Raw genomic sequence first — 19,652 nt, 5'->3', positions numbered from 1 at the left:
AATCTTAAAAGTAAGATGAAGTTAATGCCATTATTTCAAAATTTGCAGTAAACTTTATATTTTTTCAGCAGAATGTACAAAAACCTATTGATACATTGCTGATTTACAGTGTATGTCTTCTGTAATCAACAGAGAGCAAACCCAAAGACAGGGGAGGTTTCAGACACTCCTGTAGAGATGGTGGATGTCTACCAGGAGTTCAGCGAGCTCTCTGAGAAGTTCAGGATAATGAAGTTCAAGTCCAAGGTCAGCACCAACTTTTGTTTATGACTGTATTGCATGAATGTAATTCTCTAAGAAGTGACAGTTCATATTGTCATTTGATTTTTGTCTCTCTTCCTGCAGAAAGTGGAAAAGAACTATGCTTTTGAAATTCCTGATGTGCCCAGTCAGTGCGAGTACCTGGAAGTCAGATATTCTGTGAGCAGACACACACATATACACTATTCCTAGAATGTCCAGGCCAATGTCTGCTGTGTTGAAAAAACACTGATCTCTTTGATAAATATTGTCTTTGCAGGCTGAGTTCCCTGCACTACCTTCCGACCTAAAGGGGGCGACCTTCTCCCACGTTTTTGGAACAAACACCTCCAGTCTGGAGCATTTCCTCCTCAGCAGGAAGATTAAAGGCCCTTGCTGGTTGGATATCAAAACACCACGTAAGGAATTTCTATTACTGATAACGGCATGTGTTTAGTTTAACTTTATATAAGAAGAATTTTGCAGAAAACAAAACATTTCAGGTTGTAGTACTGAGAACCATTACCTCTAAGATTAACGTAATTAAATAAAACTATCAGGGCAAATGAAACTATTTCATTGTACCTTGCACATTCCTGAGAAATTGCTACTTCTAACATCTCCACTGTGTCTGTCAGAACTTATTGGCCAGCCAGTCAGCTGGTGTAAGGTGGAGGCTCTCGCTCTGAGGAGTGACCTGGTCACTGTGATCAAAGACCTGCCGCCTCCACCCGTCACTGTCATGTCCATCAGCCTCAAGACAGTCCAGAACCCCAAGACGCACCAAAATGAGGTCAGACCACTGTCAGGTGCACACATGATCAAATAGACTGTTTAGTAGGAATTCTTCTGGACCGTAAAAGATGCGTTATTTTATAGGGAACTCAGACTAAAACACTAAGGGAGCATAGACTTAATGCAGTAACTTTCCTCTGCAGATTGTGTCCCTCGCTGCACTTACCCACTATGGATTCCACATGGATAAAGCTCCTCCCCGGCCTCCGTACCAGACTCATTTCTGTGGTGAGTTAGTTAAATTTGTGTTTTTGCTTTTTTCTTTGGTATTGCATAAATCATATATATACACATATCACACACATAATAATTTAAATAGACCTGTTGTTTTGTGGAGTAACCCTGAGCCATGAAGTAAAACAGCTGGCTGTCATTGTTCTCTATCTACGTCTCACAATAGTTAGAATATTTGAGTTTACTTAAGAAGTAAATAAAAATGTGTAGAAACTGATCATGTTTTTGTCTTTTCAGTGGTCAGTAAACCAGCCGATTGTATCTTCCCTTATGACTTTAAAGAGGCAGTGAGGAAGAAGGTGAGTGTCTCTGTGGTTATACAGTGGGTACGGAAAGTATTCAGACCCCTTTAAAATTTTCACTCTTTGTTTCATTGCAGCCATTTGCTAAAGTCAAAAAAGTTCATTTTTTTTCTCATTAATGTACACTCAGCACCCTATCTTGACAGAAAAAAACAGAAATGTAGAAATTTTTGCAAATTTATTAAAAAAGAAAAACTGAAATTTCACACGGTCATAAGTATTCAGACCCTTTACTGTGACACTCATATTTAACTCACCTGCGGTCCATTTCTTCTGATCCTCCTTGAGATGGTTCTGCTTCTTCATTGGAGTCCAGCTGTGTTTAATTAAACTGATTGGACTTGATTAGGAAAGGCACACACCTGTCTATATAAGACCTTACAGCTCACAGTGCATGTCAGAGCAAATGAGAATCATGAGGTCGAAGGAACTGCCCAAGGAGCTCAGAGACAGAATTGTGGCAAGGCACAGATCTGGCCAAGGTTACAAAAGAATTTCTGCAGCACTCAAGGTTCCTAAGAGCACAGTGGCCTCCATAATCCTTAAATGGAAGAAGTTTGGGACGACCAGAACTCTTCCTAGACCTGGCCGTCCAGCCAAACTGAGCAAACGTGGGAGAAGAGCCTTGGTGAGAGAGGTAAAGAAGAACCCAAAGATCACCGTGGCTGAGCTCCAGAGATGTAGCAGGGAGATGGGAGAAAGTTCCACAAAGTCAACTATCACTGCAGCCCTCCACCAGTCGGGCCTTTATGGCAGAGTGGCCCGACGGAAGCCTCTCCTCAGTGCAAGACATATAAAAGCCCGCATAGAGTTTGCCAAAAAACACATGAAGGACTCCCAGACTATGAGAAATAGGATTCTCTGGTCTGATGAGACCAAGATTGAACTTTTTGGCGTTAATTCTAAGCGGTATGTGTGGAGAAAACCAGGCACTGCTCATCACCTGCCCAATACCATCCCAACAGTGAAACATGGTGGTGGCAGCATCATGCTATGGGGGTGTTTTTCAGCTGCAGGGACAGGACGACTGGTTGCAATTGAAGGAAAGATGAATGCGGTCAAGTACAGAGATATCCTGGAAGAAAACCTCTTCCAGAGTGCTCTGGACCTCAGACTGGGCCGAAGGTTCACCTTCCAACAAGACAATGACCCTAAGCACACAGCTAAAATAACAAAGGAGTGGCTTCGGAACAACTCTGTGACCATTCTTGACTGGCCCAGCCAGAGCCCTGACCTAAACCCAATTGAGCATCTCTGGAGAGATCTGAAAATGGCTGTCCACCAACGTTCACCATCCAACCTGACAGAACTGGAGAGGATCTGCAAGGAAGAATGGCAGAGGATCCCCAAATCCAGGTCTGAAAAACTTGTTGCATCATTCCCAAGAAGACTCATGGCTGTACAAGCTCAAAAGGGTGCTTCTACTCAATACTGAGCAAAGGGTCTGAATACTTATGACCGTGTGATATTTCAGTTTTTCTTTTTTAATAAATTTGCAAAAATTTCTACATTTCAGTTTTTTTCTGTCAAGATAGGGTGCTGAGTGTACATTAATGAGAAATAAAATTAACTTTTTTGATTTTAGCAAATGGCTGCAATGAAACAAAGAGTGAAAAATTTAAAGGGGTCTGAATACTTTCCGTACCCACTGTAGATCTCAGCTTTTTTTTCTCTCATTTTTTTTAAGTAAAGAAACAAGAAAAACTTTACCTTAATGCTGTCAAAAGTTAGTAATTTAAATTTTTTTTGAAAATTGCTGATAACTTCTGACAAATGCCAATAAAAAAACATGAAAAACTGCATTAACGTGGAGCTTAAATTGTTTTACCTTCCATTCATATTTATGTGTAATTTGTAGAAAAACATTTTAGATTAAAGCAGAGTGTATCTCAGTGTGTGTGACTTCCCTGATGATGTGACTTGCTCCCTTTGCTAGAATGGGAAGGTGGAAATAGCTGGTACAGAGCGGGCACTGCTCGGCTTCTTCCTGGCTAAGATGCACAAGATCGACCCTGATGTGCTGGTGGTGAGTAAAGAATATTCGGATTCTTTAGCAACAAGAATTACATTTACAACTTCTGACAAATTCAAATAAGCTAGTGGATATTTTAGTTTCCTCCATTTGATAGTAATTGATTATTTACATGTATAAGTTGCCTTCAAACTTGCCTTTCTTTCTCCTGGCTCATAGATCTTTGTAAATTGCTCACATTTTCTTGTCACTAAAAACAACAGCTGTTAGTGACTTTGAAGCAAAGATGAAGGCGCTATTTTTCTAGGATAAAAAACCTGCATTCTTGTTTATTTTCCATAGGGTCATGACATCTTTGGTTTTGACCTGGAAGTTCTTCTGCAGCGGTTAAACACTTGCAAAGTTCCTCACTGGTCTAAAATTGGTCGCCTCAGGAGGGTCAACATGCCCAAGTTAGGGGTAAGAAATCAAAAGAGAACGGACATGGAAAGCTTTTTTTTTTGTTTCAACAACTTAGCGTACATCCCTTAACATGTTTTGTTTGTATTTACTTTCGTCTTTGTAGGGTCGTAGTGCCTTTGCAGAGAAGAGTGCAACCTGTGGCCGCCTGGTTTGTGATGTGGAGATCTCAGCCAAGGAGCTGATTCGCTGTAAAAGTTATCATCTGACTGAACTCACAGCACAGGTGCTGAAGACGGAGAGAATCACGGTCCCCCAGGAAGAAATCAAAAATCTCTACAGGTGAATATATTTTAAAGGCTAATTTCACTAAAATAACCAAAAACACAGCAGTAGATTCCATCACTCACATCAAATGGTCAAAGATCTACCGTTGAAAATGTGTAAATGTTTTTTTGGACATCATTAACACTTTGTTGCTCAAACAAATCAGTGTGGAAAATTTGTGTATTCTAAAATCTGCATGTTTTTGTCAGTGACTCTCCTCATCTCCTCTACCTGTTGGAGTTGACATGGACCGATGCCAAGCTGATCCTCCAGATCATGTGTGAGCTCAACGTGCTGCCGCTTGCCCTGCAGATCACCAACATTGCTGGCAATGTCATGGTAAACCAAAACAACGCCGCTGTTTCATTTTTTAACTTAAGTTAAAGGTGGGGTTTGCTGTTCTGGAGAAACATTGTTGATATTTAACCAGTTAGTATATTTAGATTTCCTCATTTTGTGTCCCTGTTGCTTTCACTGTCCCCTTCCCCCCTGTCGTTTCCCATTTACAGAACTGGGGCTCTCTTAAGAACACCAGATTTTTTTCCCTAGCTTGTATACAAATCAGAGAGCTAACAGACCATAGGGAGCTATTCGCTCAATTTTCCGAAAAAGTATATTGCATTAGAATCTCTACCTTTAACACCCATATTATTATTATTTCTCAGCTCAAACAGAAAACGGTTAAATTATGTTGTCATATAATTTGCATTTATTTATATTGAAATAACTGACATCTTTACGATGCATTAGCCTGAACTTGGCTCTGGAGAGCATTTCTGGAAATCAAGAATGTCTGCTCAACAACATTTGGAATAAAACACTTTTCAAACCCACATGACAAAACTGGCAGGAATGGACAAGAGCAGCCACTCTCTCTCTTATTGTTCAGTCAGACTACAAATTGTGAAAACTGATGTCAGAAACAAAACATCTTGCAGGCAGATTTAAAGCTTTAAATCCTAAAAGCCTTTAACAAGGCTCAGAGCCAGTCGTGTTCCATTCAATTGGTGTGTTTCAGGGACAAAAGAGCCACAGAAAATATAAAAGGCAATGCAGCAGGTCACCTTGAGTAGTTGTAGAAAACATAAAAACACATAAAACGTTATACTTCATTTGGAACAATATTCTGAAAAGACAGTCACTTTCAAGCTTTGACAGAGGTCTGGTCAGTTTGTTGCTCTTTTTCAGTTCTTTTTTTCTATTTCTTTTCTGCCTCCATCAGCTGATTTCTCTCTCCCTCTTCCCTGCAGTCTCGTACTCTGATGGGCGGCCGCTCTGAGAGGAATGAGTTCCTGTTGCTTCATGCCTTCCACGACAAAAACTACATCGTCCCTGACAAACCCTCCTTCAAAAAGACTCAACAGGAGATGGTAAAAAAATGCACGTGTTTTTTAAAAATCTTTTTCCCCCTATAATCAGTCATTTGACTTGAAGCCCCTGATTTGCTTGTTTGTTCCAGGTTGAGGGAGAGGATGATGTGGATGCAGGGAAAGGCAAGAGAAAGAAGAAGGCAGCCTATGCTGGAGGTCTGGTGCTGGATCCAAAAGTTGGTAAGTACCGTCTGCTTCTGAAGTGTTTCTTTGCATCTATATTTTCTTCTTACTTTATAACCTCCCTCTCTGTCTCTCTATTTAGGTTTCTACGATAAGTTTGTGCTGCTGCTTGACTTCAACAGCCTGTATCCCTCAATCATTCAAGAGTTCAACATCTGCTTCACCACTGTGCAGAGGGAAGCTCACAACTCACAGAAGAAGAGTGAGGTGTGTGCATCATTCCTTCTCAGATGAAAACTCGAAAGCTATCTATGCTGGCCAGATACGATCTATGAGTTGATTGTCAAATGTACAAAAATATAAAGTGCCTCAATATCCAGAAACAGAAAAGTTTCACACTTCTAAATCTTGTTCCCGTGGTAACAGGAGAATGAAACAGAGGAGATTCCCGAGATTCCAGATTCCAGTCTGGAAATGGGAATCCTGCCCAAGGAAATCAGGAAGCTGGTCGAACGGCGTAAGCAGGTCAAACAGCTGATGAAACAGCAGGATGTCAACCCAGATCTCTACCTGCAGGTACATTCATTCACACTATTTGTGCGTACAGACACAAGTCCAATGAAACACACAGACTGTAGACGCCCATTTTCACAGCCATGAAAATGCACCTAGACCAAAGTTATTTTCTGTTTTTTGGTTGGTAAACAGTAACACCTACCTTGTATTTTCGTCCTGTGAGGTTATTATATCGTAATTTTCCCTCTTTAGAGTTATTAATTGCAAAGATGCGGTATAATGTTGAAAGTCCTGAAAGTCATGAGTGTCAAATACTGTCCCCTTCCAGGCTTGAAAGGAAGTGTTAGATAAGCTGCATAATGGATTCTGTTGCTGAAATTGACTGAAATACCACAAAACAAATTTGACTAGCATTGCAATTAAATTTTTGCTATTGATTAAATAATTTTAAATGCCAAATGTATGATAGTTTGAGCCCCACAAATGGGAGGATTTGCTACTTATCTCTGTCTTCTATTATCGTAAGCTGACATTTAAAACTGAGAATACAGAATTTTGCTTGCTTGGTAGGTGCTTCTCTGCTGTCTGAATAAAACAGCTATTTTATTTACTGTTGGGACAACATCTGATGTATCACATCTATGTTAGGATTTTTTTGAAATATAACTGTGAGAAGTGCAAATGCCTTTTATTTGTTTGGAATGATTTGCGTGTTTTTGTCCTTCAGTATGACATTCGTCAGAAGGCTCTGAAGCTGACTGCTAACAGTATGTACGGATGCCTGGGATTCAGCTACAGCCGCTTCTATGCCAAGCCTCTTGCTGCGCTGGTCACACACAAGGGAAGAGAGGTGAGTTATGAATTCACATTGTACATAAATGCATTTTTTGACACTGTAGTCTTTATGGACACTGAAAGTTTTAGTTGTGGAACCTCTGATGTGTAATACAGATCTTGATAAACGAGTCTAAACACTTGTGGTTAAACATCAATGATATCTATATTCATGTACACACAAACCAAACAAGGGGGCATGTAGAGACACAAAACACATTCAGACTGATTAAATACCAGTTTTGGTATATTTTGTTTTTCACAGTCTTACTAATGAAACCTGTGGATGGAAAAGGAAATACTCCCATTTTCATCCACAAGAGGGCACTGCTACATCATATTCCACATTGCTCACCACCCCTTTCTCGATCCTATTTTCTTTCTTTTTTCATCTTTTTTTTGGCTTCATCCTGTGTCACATTTATTATTCATTCTCTCAACAAATGTCTTTCTTTTTCCCTCACCTTTGTGCCCTTCTCCCTTCTAAATACGATTATTCTTTCAAGTTCATTTTGTCAGACCTGTTTCAGTCTCTGTGATATCAATAGCACTATGTAAGTATTTTCCAATAACAAAATCCCCCAGGTACACACATGAAAGTCATGCTCTCTCCATGTAAAATCTGGCTGTGTGGCGACTTCTTTCACTACACAGAAACTGAGCGACATGGGCGTGTACGCTCAATAAATTGGTGCAAAGCAGCATGTCTACTGCATGACATAAACAGCTAAAGCTGGTATTGTAACTGAACACCACACACACACATGCACACACAACACTCTCCCACTATGTCAGTGGTAGTACTCATGTTCATTTAATGAGCTCTAACAGTACAAGTCCTCAGCAGAGGCATCAGGCTTTGCCTCAGGGGAGTCCTTCATTAAGATCCCCTTACACACTCATTGTGTTCCCTAATAGAGGGCAGGGCAGTAACTCACTATGCGTGTTTGTTATTTTGTCAGTCCGTTTGTGCCTCCAGTCATGCTCGTTGTTCGGCTGACAGAGCTACATTGTTAAAGTTGTGTATTTGATTCGCTGGTGCAGGTGGGAGTTTCTTTCCCTCCACACTTACTGCTTCTATCTAGTAGCTTGTATCTGTCAACAGCCAGAGGTGGTGGGTTAATTACATTTTACCTCCTGCTTGCTTTACTTCATCCATGAAGCATCACCAGTCTCAGGCAAAAAGTAGGCTACATTTCCATTACTTACAATGGAAACTACAAGTTGGCAGTTGTGTTACACTACTCAATAATTTTATAGATTACTGAAGTCTGCATTCTTAGGGTTAAAGACCTTATTTTAATCGACTAAAATTCATTACAGAAGGGCTGCAACTGACAGGTATTTCCATTATCACCTAATCCACAGATTTCTTTCTATAGGTAACTAACAGTCTTAATCTTAAAGTTAGCTCTGATATATGATGTAGAAATCTAAATTAATTTGTACAAAATACTGACATACTGTTAAGCTCAAAATTATTCAAATTTGAAGTTTTGATTTACAGTAACTTTGCGTTTTATCAACAGATTTGCTCTGGCTGGACACAAGCAAGTCATAAAAGATGGTAAAACATTGTGTTAAAGCTGTTACTAAGAAATTCTAACTATTTCTGTTTTTTATTATTTTTAGACTGTTTCTAAAAATGCTGTGTCCAAAATTATTCATGAAGTTGTGGCAAATCTTTGACACAGTGCAAGCTTCTATCATATTCCAATTGGTCCTAATAATTTATACCATGTTCTCGGGCATTAGAATTTGCTGTAATTTCTGAGCAATTTTTTAGTTAGTTACTGGTCAGTTGCAAGTCGTGGATAAAACCAGAGCTAAGTGAGCTTGTTATTAAGGTTCACCATTGAGACAGAGTTGCATTTTGTGGCTGCTCATAAGATGGGGAAAGGCTATAAAGAAAGGTCCAAGAGTTTTCAAGAGCCAGTGGCCACAGTACTAAGTATAATCAGAAATAATAAGGGGTGAAAAAAAACAGGTTTGGTAGGCGCCAGAAATGATCCCTGTGCTGGCAAGAATGGTAGTATGAGATGCCAAGAGGAATCCAAGGATCACCACCAAGGCCATCCTGATGAATCTGAGCATGTCTGGTACCAACAATTTAAGAGCGACACCTAGGAGGACACACTAAAGGTTGCCTAATTTTGGCAAAAGCTCACCCAAACAAATAAGAAAGCTTTTAGTCATCAGGTGTAAGTTTGGATAAGATGAAAAGGGAGTGGCTTTTTTTTGGTGAAAGAAAGGAAAAGCCACTGTCAAGCATGGTGGTGGGAATGCAGTGCTTCAGCAGTGTTCTTCAGTCATTGAGTCAGGCAGCCTTGAAAGGCCAGCCTGAGAAAAGAGGACTGTATCAAGGTTCTGGAAGAAAACATGAGGCAGTCTGCAGAAAAATATGGTCATGGACAGTATTGGACCCTCCCACAAGGCACTGGTCCAAAAACTACAGCCAATTTGATCAAGAAATGGTTAACAGAAAACATTTGAACATTTAGCATGACTGTGGCACGGCAGACCTGAATCTCACTGAAAATCTGTGGAAGGACCCGTAGATCAGAGTGATGCAAGGAAGCTTTCCAACGTCAAAAACCTGGATATTATTGCAAGAGAGGAGTGGTCCAGAACCTCAGTGAAGGCATGCAAAAAGCTAATTACTCCGCCAAGGAATGCGACAGAGTTATGTGTTGACTGACGTATATTTGTCTGTTAATTTGTCTGTCTGCCCACAACATTACTCAAAAATGGACTGACAGATTTGGATGAAATTTTCAAGGAAGGTCAGAAATGACACAAGGACCACCTCATTAGATTTTGGCAGTGATGCGGCTTATAGTCTGGATCCATGGATTTGTTAAGGATTTCTGTATCATTGCGAGATAGCGGCATGGCATCACTGTAGCTATGACAACAAGTGAACACTACATCAGCTGCCTGCTTACGATCACGTGATTGTGATCCTGCTACAAATCCACCACTGTGGTCTCATCGGGACCTATCTGTTGGAAATCATACAGGGAACAATTGATTAAATTGTGGGGGTGTTTCCGAGTCCCATCAATTCCCCCGCTACATATTTAGGTCATGTGATTCAGTATCCATGCATAACGTACAGATGCATAACACATGCGTGTGCTCAGCGCAAAGTAATTTTTTTGTGGGTACATCTTTATGCAGTGGCCACATTCTATGTTGCCGTGATTTCTGCCACAATTTTTTTCAAGATTTCAGCTGTTGGAAATGATATGATTGAGCAGCCTTTGCAGAGTACTGCGTTGAGTCTTGTAATAGTTACTTATTACGAATAGATAGTAATTATAAGAACTGTTTGGTGGCAGAACTGTTTGGCCACTGTTTGTGGCAGTGAAAGGCTTTGATTATTGTAAGAATGAATTATTTGGACATGGAATCTTTGGTACCATCTTTCTCACTTCTTTTTATAATTTCCACCCAATATACACCCTTGAGTCCGAAATTCAACATAAATGCAGTTTCAACATAGATATGAATAATTTCGGGGCTAACTGTGGAAATATATTCCCCAAAATACAACATCAATAAATAATTGCATTAAAGTGTTTTTAAAAAGTCACTTTTTCGGTTGGGTTGAGTTTGATACATGACTGCATATGCTAAGGAACTGCCTCGATCGGTGAACATAAAAGAGCGTCACTCGACAACTAAACACCTCCACATCTGTGGTTTAAGTGTTATAGGTGGTAGTATCTTCATATGGGACTGCATAAATGCAAAATGTATTGGGGGGGTGACATATATTGCGAGATCTGTGAATACAAGTTTACATACCCGAATACGGAGTGAAAACATGATTCAGGTTCTCCAGACCCTTGGCAGGAGAGAAGTTTTCCAACATGACACTGATCCCAAACACACTCCAACAATCAGTATGGTTAAAATGTGCAGAACAGTTTGTGTTAACTAGCCTGTACTCACTGACATAAAGAGGATGGACAAAATAATAAAAACACAAGTCAGTATAACTGAACATAGATGAACAGGAGATCAAACCGCAGCCTTCAGAATGACCATAAATTGAATCCACACTTCTCTGAGACAGCTGTAGCAGAAATGCAACAAGAGCACTTATTACAGCATTACTGTAATAGACTGCATGGGCTTTACGTAGGTGTACCTAATAAACTGCCAGCTGAGTGTATATTCCAATAGAGGTAGTTGGGTGTCAAATACTTAAAGCATCTTTTAACTCTTGCTGATGGCCTGCTTTGCCTCCAGTGTTTTCTCAACCTTCTTAAGTTACCCAGTGTGCTGAGGGAACGATAAACAAATTGGATTGTGTTCTATTAGGACTTAACTGCTTTAGTACCTTACACACAGTGAGGAGTGATATGACACATTGGAGAGACATGCATCAAAAGGTCAACAGTGCTGAGCACACAACATGATTCTCAGTTTGCTGATGTAGCAGGAGATCCTACGCCGTACGATCTTAGTGTTTTGTTTACTTTGTATCTATGATCCTAGATACAACTCTATTTATACTGCAGATTGTGTGCTTCGGGAGAATTTGGCGTCAACACAACACAGGGAGTCCCACTGTAAATAAGAAGGCATGTTGTCGCAGATAATTTAGTGCTGCTGGAAATCTGCATTCTGACATTTGTACTTGTTTGAAATGTTGTTCAATATGCTGAAGAAGACACTTGAGTTAAAATTTATGTTTGATGTGAACGAAAGATGGTGATTCTGCCAAATATCAAGTCATATTTTGTAGTTAACTTTAAGTTTGTAGGCAAGTTTTGCTTATTTATTTAACTAAACTTTGTGTTCCTAGTACCTGAGCTGTCACTGACTGCATTCACACTGACTGATCAAGGCAAAGTAGCAGAAAGCAGTAGTAGTATTAATACAAATTGGGCACTTTTACTGGATTTGTATGGAGCCCTGAAGTTCAAAGACTGTAAGCCAAGTAGTTCTTGGTAGTTTCCAACTGCAGCAAGCCAGAAAAGCCAGCTGGCATTTATAGCAGGGTTTCTAGTGTATTTGTGGGTATTGCCGTTTGCACTCCCGCCCCCATTTTAATCGTCACATTTGCACTCTACTCTCATCTCATGATTTAGGAGGCTTTTTATTTTTATAATTGTAACATGTACACTGATCACTACTCTTTCCGCAGTGTAAATCCACCCTCCCGCCTGTGCGTTTCCTACATCTGTTTGGCCGAGTGTCCGGAGTGAATGTGCATGTGTTCTCTGTATTTATTGATTGGCCTCGCTCTCATCTTTCTCTCACTCTCATTTTATATTGAGGCCTAGCCCCCCTGTGGCAGGACGGGTCAGGCCGGGGGCCACAGTGGTTTCTCAGCCCTGGGAGGCTTCAGATGAGGGGGATTAGAGGGAGTTGACAGACCCTTGGCTGTGGCTCTTCCGATCAAATTTGCCAACTTAAGAGGGGAAAGCCCCCACTTACCTCCCCTCCTGACTCTTGTGTTTGTTGCTTGTGGGTGTCTTCTAACTATCTGTCTGTAGATGTGGTGTGTGTGTGTGTGTGTGTGTGTGTGTGTGTGTGTGTGTGTGTGTTAATATCTATCTGTGTGTGCACAAGTGCTACTGGCCGAACTCTGCCCTTTGTCGGGGGACCATTTGTTGTGGCCCTGCTCTGTCCTGGTATGTGTGGGTATTAAGGGGGGGATGATGGGTATTAAGAGGAAGGTGAAGGTTTAGGATTACACAGGCGAGGGTCCACCACAGATTGATGTCCCCCTCAACCCCTCAGCGTTATTTTGGGTTCTTTTGTATGTTCGCCAGACAACAGTTGAGTGCAGAGAAACAGACATATGAAACGGACAACTTGCACACATGCGGTTATAATAGGCTGATAAATGCATTTGTCACACCGCAACGACTTTTATTGTCCGCTAACCACTGGTTGGGGGATCTTCTGAATTCATTTGACAGTTCCACCTGACAACTGAGGGGAATTAAACATTGAGAAAGAGAGAATTTCTGCAAACCTGCTAACAGACTCGGGATCAGTTACAGACAAACCTACAGGATTTGGCTGCTTGCTTGTGTGAATACGTTAGGCTGGTGTTAACATTGCTATTCATTGCAAATAGGACAGTGTCTGCTATACCTGGACATTGTTCACCTTTCTCTTTTATGATCTTAAATGCTAATAAGATTTTAAAATGAATCAGAAGTTGTGTTTTTTGGTTTTCTCAGTTTTTTAGTTTTGCCATCTTCTCTTTCCTCTGAACACGAAGTGTGTGTGTTAGTGTGTTTATGTCCTCTTAATCGAGTGATGTTAACAGCACAGTCCGGTGGAAGCTGCTGATTGTTGCGGATCGCAGATTGGTTTGACCTTTGACCGTGTTGCCAGCAAATCTGACAACCATTGGCAGGTGTGTGTGTGTCTCAGGATGGAGGATGACTCCTGAGAGCTGTTCTGCTGTAATTGAGTCTCTGTCCTTGTGTTTAAAAACAGCCTGACAGGAGCTCGTAGTTGACATTATTGGATGGCATGCAGAGTGAAGGATGGAAGCAGGCTTGTGTAACAGAGCTGAGGGTGCAGAGAGGTTAAAGTTTGGTTTAGGTTAAACCCCTGTATGTACATATGTGCAAGGGTGCATGTGGCTGTAATGAAGTCTAAGTAAATATTGTTGCCCCCCGTGTCCCTCGTTCTGCTTCTGTGTCATTCCTCTTCTCTCAGGAATCACAAATCATTTCCCAGAATTAGACAGAGGAATACCTAAACCCCCCTATCATGTCTCATGAGCGTCTGTCAGACTGTGTGCTGTGATGTTACATGAGTAAATATTGTTGCCCCCATTTCTTTCATTCAGGCTCCCAATCGCTGCTGCTGTCTCGGAATTACTGGGGTCATTTTTACATTTCCCTGAATTAGATGTAAGAATACATACGCCCGCCTGTGTTGATGTCTCTGTGTGTGTGTTTGTGTTTGTGTGTGTGTGTGTGTGTGTGTGTGTGTGTGTGTGTGTGCGCGCGCGCTCACACATGCATGTATGCATTCTCGTGCCAGGGGAAATGAGGGCTGCAATGTTTCCATGGTCCTGTAGTCCTCTTAAAGAGCTGGCTTTACTCCTGATATGAGTGGACTTAACAAATAGTCACATGGGAGCAGCGCTGCTATTTTGGCTGCGTTGGCTTGTCTGTGGGGGCTGTCAGTGGACAAGACAAGATTTCAGAATTTAAACAGCGACTTTAGTAACACCTACTAATGAGGCCATGTGAGACTGAGCTAATGGCAGGGATTATCATTGATAATGGATTGATCTGACATCTGGCGTCTCTATCAGCGTCACTGATAGAGTTGCAAATGAGTGGATAATTAGTAAATGGTTTTAACTGACTTGGCAGGAGTCAGTATATATATGGTCAGCTCTAATAAAAAAAAAAGTTTCCCGACCCTCTAATCTTTGTTATTTTATTTTTTTTACTGCATTGTGCGGATAATGCAGGCATCTCAAAGTGACACGACAGAGGTGTAGATATAATTTATTATAATGCATTTGTAGGTTTACAGCAGAGCAGAAAAATCACCATTTTAATAATGACTTATGATTCATCAAGTAGAAAGAATACAGATCTACTTTTTCAGACAAATTTTTATACAATATTAGGCAGGTGGATTAAATAATTGTGTGTACCTTTGCTTGTATGTTATGAAAGAGACAGACTATATGAAGCACTGCCTTTGTTAATTGTATACATATAAATAGTTTGATAATTTTGAGTTGTAAATGTTCATTTATTATTGATATATGTTTTAAATGCTTAGTTAACTCTATCTTGACTTTTGGATGCGCAGAGTTGTAACTCAAATGAACGGAACATTACTGAGTTATAATGTTGGTGTCATATTTAAGGTAGAGTTCAGAATAGGTTTATGAGAACTATATCATTGTGTGACATTAAAGCTGATGAATGACAAAGGTAATTTCATCTTTCTAAATCATAGGCTGCCTTGTGTTCCAAATAACACAGCTTGAAGAGCCCTATTGGCTGTCTACACATATATTAGTTATTTGTTTGACAGCATGTTAAAATTCATCTGTGACTGCTTTGCCTGTCCAGTGATATGCCAGGAGGTGTCCTTTCCAGCTATTAAAGTACCATATTTTAATTGAGCAGACAACAGGAGGATTGCTGTCATTGTCGAGTTATTTTCAATCAGCGCCGGCGTTTGTGATCTCCACCGGTTCTATTAAATCAGACACAGCTTTACAACAGATTGACCTTCCCAGCAGTAAACATGAGAATACAGCTATGGCATCTGCCAGGACAGGTGTGTGTGTGTGTGTGTGTGTGTGTGTGTGTGTGTGTGTGTGTGTGTGTGTGTGTGTGTGTGTGTGTGTGTGTGTGTGTGTGTGTGTGTGTGTGTGTGTGTGTGTGTGTGTGTGTGTGTGTGTGTGTGTGTGTGTGTGTGTGTGTGTGTGTGTGTGTGTGTGTTTTTTTTGCACTCATGCATTCTTGCATGCAAGTGAAGTAATTTTAGTGAAAGAAGGATTTCCATTCTCTGTGGGTGTGTATGGAGGTTTGAGCACATGAGACTTTACGGTAGCGGGAGAGCGACTATAAATCTTTCATACATCTTTGTGTGTGAGGTTGCGTTGGTGAAAGAGTTTGAAAATGTGTGTACGTGCGCGCATACTGAAGCTGATTGTGTGCGTGTTGTGCGTACGTCGCCCTCCCAGCTCTGACAGTGGTGTGTTCCTCCACAGGTGCTATTTCAGTCGGCCGACTGTCATCCCAAAATGCTTTTCAGCTGAGTGCTTTTCAAAACAATCGTCACTGGTGCCCCAGGCTCTTTTTACAAGGGCCCTCTGCCACACTGAGGTTTAACATGCCGCTTCTGATCTGCTGATCAGCACAGGGGTGTGTGGTATATATGTCTATTTATATATAAATAGACATATGTGTGTGTGTGTGTGTGTGTGTGTGTGTGTGCATATATAGGGTTCAAAATGGAATAATGACAGGCGCACCTGAAATGCCATTTTGATGAACATGTGCTTTGTTCATGTGCTTTGTCTGCTTATCTGTTGTCTTTATTACTTCCTTTCAATCTACAAACTACTCATCACTCCACCAAGCACCCTGTTTAGGAACAATATTCTTATTAAAATGACAGCCTTACAAAAGACAAAAGATATTTTTATGAGGAGGAGGAGGAGGGGGAAATGGATTCAAATAAACAACACAAGAGAGTGACATGACAACAAGACGTGTAAATCCCTAATAGATAAGGCCACTGAAAAGCTGGGCAACAGCTGGGAAAAGGCGGATATCACAACAAGGCTGAACCACTCATCAATTAGCATGACAGGGTGCAATAACACACAGCTAATGGGAACAGCTCATGTGCAGGCACACAGGTGCAGATGCAAAGACATGAGCCACTGTTAAAAGCACTAAATGAAAAGGGAATTACAAGCTGTGAAAAGTCAAGTCAGAGACAGTGGGAAAGTGCAGCTTTTACAGTGAGATATTAGGACAAAAAAGTGTGAGTGGTTTTGTGTGAAATGGCTTTTTAAAAATATCAAACCTCAAAAGCCATTACACTTTTCCCAACCTAATCTGTCCTGAAAATCCAGATTTTGTACGTAGGTTTGTCCAACTGCACAAGTCAACCGGACATGATTTGTTATGTCTGATGGACTCGTGCTCCTGTCTCTCGGTCACTTGGTGGCACATTCGAGTGTTACAGACTGTGTTAGCACCACTTAAGCAAACTACGTCTCCTGGTGCCCTAAAGTCTGCATCCTCAAATCTCAAGGCAGATTTGTTGGGTACATTAGCTTTTAAAAATGGACAGCACAAAGAAAACATGTCACCTGTAAGCTGCGCATATCAGTGTTGAAATACTGCAGAAAAAGGAGAAATCTCCACAGCACTCACACACAAAACAGGCTTGGTGCATCTGAAAAGACCACAGCTACAGACTGCAGTTTCTTGAAGCTGCCGTCTATTGTTTTTGCCAGTTAGTATAAAGTGATTTAATGTCACTAATTTGTAATACATAATGCAGTTTACATCTGAGGATGCTTTACACCTGACCTGGGTTAGGTAGCTTTAGAGGTCATGATACAAGATGTCTATGTAATAAGATGGCGTGACCATGGAATGGATCTGAACTAAAAGGCAAGTTTAGGTCATTTTTTTTTCTTTTAAATGAACAAAACTTCAAGTATGAAAGTCCCTTAATTGTTTTGTGCCTTTCTCGATGCACTAAGTTCTAACAGATTAAATCTAATAAAATCTATGGCAAAGTTAATGGTTTGCTTATTTTGCAGGATTTTAATAGTGTAAAGACTCAGTGTAGGGGTTGCTGCTATTGGTCTGCATAATCAGTAATAATGTCGATGTTAAAAATGCAGACATCAGTGTTGTAAAGCGACATGTTTTATTTATTTTTCCTCACATGGTTCGATATAATGCTTGATTATGTTTTTTTCTTAAATATCACATTGCCAATGCAGCATCACAATTTTAGTTTTATTGGCTTCAGTCATTTATGTATAGACGTACTCTGTTTCTATTGTGAGATAAAGGAACAAGCATGACAAACTCAGCATACGTGAATTGGCTGTGCAACGACTATGACTTTTCATAGAGCTCGAAGCTATGAGAGAAGTCAGAACATTACACAATAAGAACAAAAAGATTTCCTTTAGCTGATCTATACATGTAGAACATCCACTTTATTCACGATGTGCTGTTTAATCTACAGGCTGAACTTCTTCACTTTGTTAAGGGGTTAAATAGATACTTGAATTTCTTTTGCAATTGCACTACTGACCTAAATAAGCAGCCTTTATTTTTTTTAAACCTTGGTAGAGTTGCTAGTTTAATCCTACAGTTTGAGGTTATCAATATTAAATTAACTTAAATGAAATGGTCAATTTGCTTTTTGGGGGAAAGTTTATCATTTAGACTATTTTACCGACTTTTACTAATCTGTAAAATAGTCAGTAGATTAATTTCAGCCATACTCTTGCCAATTCAACTGCCTCATTGATGCACCAGTCACCTGGTTACAGCTGTTTCAGAACTAAGCAGCAAGATTACTTCCAAACACCCGATGCAGGAAACGCATAACTCCGGTCCAGAACGACACTGGCTCCCCGTTCGTTCCAGAATTCATAGTAATTTGTAGTAATTGTAGATCACTTTTAAACAAATCACTGTACGTTCTGGCTTCACTCTACATCTCTGAACCTTTCATTACCGTATTCTGCACCTCATCTCCTGAAATCTGAGAATCGTTTGCTGTTAACAGACCAGTGGTCAAAGCTTGAAGTCAGAACAGTCAGAACAGCTCAGTCAGTTCCTCAGTACAAAAAGCTTTTAAAACCCACCTGTACGGACAAGCATTTGAATAACGTTTTATTCCTTTTCCGGTGCTCTGGTATTACTTTTTAAAGCTGCACTGTCATTACTAATGTTTTCTTTTAATATTTTAGTAATGCTTTGTATATTTTAATGTTTTGTAAAGAAAACTCCAGTTTTGAAAAGTGATTTAGAAATACAGCTTAGCATTATATTATGTTGATTTTAGTGTTCCGTGCACATTCATCATTATTGTTTTAAAGAAATGTGAAAAGAAGGAGTTAAAGTCAGTGTGGATGCATAGAGTCGAATGGCTTCTACCAAATGTGAAACATACCTTCTTATTTGACCATTGAGCTCCCCTTGACTGCTCATGGCTCAGAGAATGCAATCTGACATCCGAGCCATCACCTGTATTGTGGCATAAAAGGGAAGAATGAGGTGGGACAGGGATTAGGAATGTTAAAAAATTCAGTCAATTCTGCTCACAAATCTTCCGTCCTGATCCTTCACTCCGCGGGAGCACTTGTCAGCTGCTCAATTACTGTCCAGTCTAATTATACTGTATTAACACCAAGGAGGTGAGACGGGAAAGAGGCAGGAACATGGGAAAATTGAGTGATGTTTTACAGTGTGAGGGGGGAAAAGAGGGACATAGTAATTGGAAGATTTTAACAGATTTTATAAATTTACTGAGTGGAGAATAGGCAAAATAAGACAAGCGGGGTAGATTTGGCTTGACAGGGTGTAGATATTAAGTAATTAAAACCCAATGCGTAGTCTGAAAAGTTCATACATATCAAAAAGATAGTATTTGGGAGAAAAATTAGACGCTCGTGACACAGCTGTTTTTATTTTAGCCTTTTATTGTGGTTTATGTGAAAAACAAGGGTACAGATTAGGCCTAGTTACTTTTCTAAGTGGAATTACACAATATCTTGATCGCATTAAATAATAAGAGTCCCCTGTCAAGTTTTATCAGTTGTTTGACCCAGAATGAGCGGCACGCATGGTGGTGACGAGTGCAGTCATCATGGTGAAGACATACACACACACACACACACACACACACACACACACACACACACACACACACACACACTCTTTCTACTCCCCAGGGATATGTGTTTGCATTGGTCTGTATAGTATACATATGTTGGTATGTGTTTAAAGATGAGCGCTCACACACACACAGACACACTCACCA

General features: G+C 40.3%; 1 protein-coding gene across 4 annotated transcripts in view; it reads left to right on the top strand.

Annotated features, from left to right (window-relative positions):
• Positions 1-19,652, top strand: part of pola1 (polymerase (DNA directed), alpha 1) — a 62,687-nt gene that overhangs the window by 4,858 nt on the left and 38,177 nt on the right. For all 4 annotated transcript variants that reach the window (XM_023297784.3, XM_035942716.2, XM_023297783.3 and 1 more), the window contains 15 exons: positions 133-246; positions 346-420; positions 521-659; positions 879-1,033; positions 1,179-1,263; positions 1,507-1,568; positions 3,508-3,597; positions 3,886-4,002; positions 4,109-4,284; positions 4,479-4,608; positions 5,520-5,639; positions 5,729-5,819; positions 5,905-6,029; positions 6,189-6,338; positions 7,006-7,128. In XM_023297784.3, coding sequence (XP_023153552.2) covers positions 133-246; positions 346-420; positions 521-659; positions 879-1,033; positions 1,179-1,263; positions 1,507-1,568; positions 3,508-3,597; positions 3,886-4,002; positions 4,109-4,284; positions 4,479-4,608; positions 5,520-5,639; positions 5,729-5,819; positions 5,905-6,029; positions 6,189-6,338; positions 7,006-7,128 — 1,752 coding nt within the window. The remainder of the gene's footprint in view (positions 1-132; positions 247-345; positions 421-520; positions 660-878; positions 1,034-1,178; positions 1,264-1,506; positions 1,569-3,507; positions 3,598-3,885; positions 4,003-4,108; positions 4,285-4,478; positions 4,609-5,519; positions 5,640-5,728; positions 5,820-5,904; positions 6,030-6,188; positions 6,339-7,005; positions 7,129-19,652) is intronic.

This window comes from Amphiprion ocellaris, chromosome 22 (assembly GCF_022539595.1).
Source record: "Amphiprion ocellaris isolate individual 3 ecotype Okinawa chromosome 22, ASM2253959v1, whole genome shotgun sequence".
NCBI classification, from domain to species: Eukaryota; Metazoa; Chordata; class Actinopteri; family Pomacentridae; genus Amphiprion; species Amphiprion ocellaris.
This window is presented reverse-complemented; position numbering and strand designations above follow the sequence as displayed.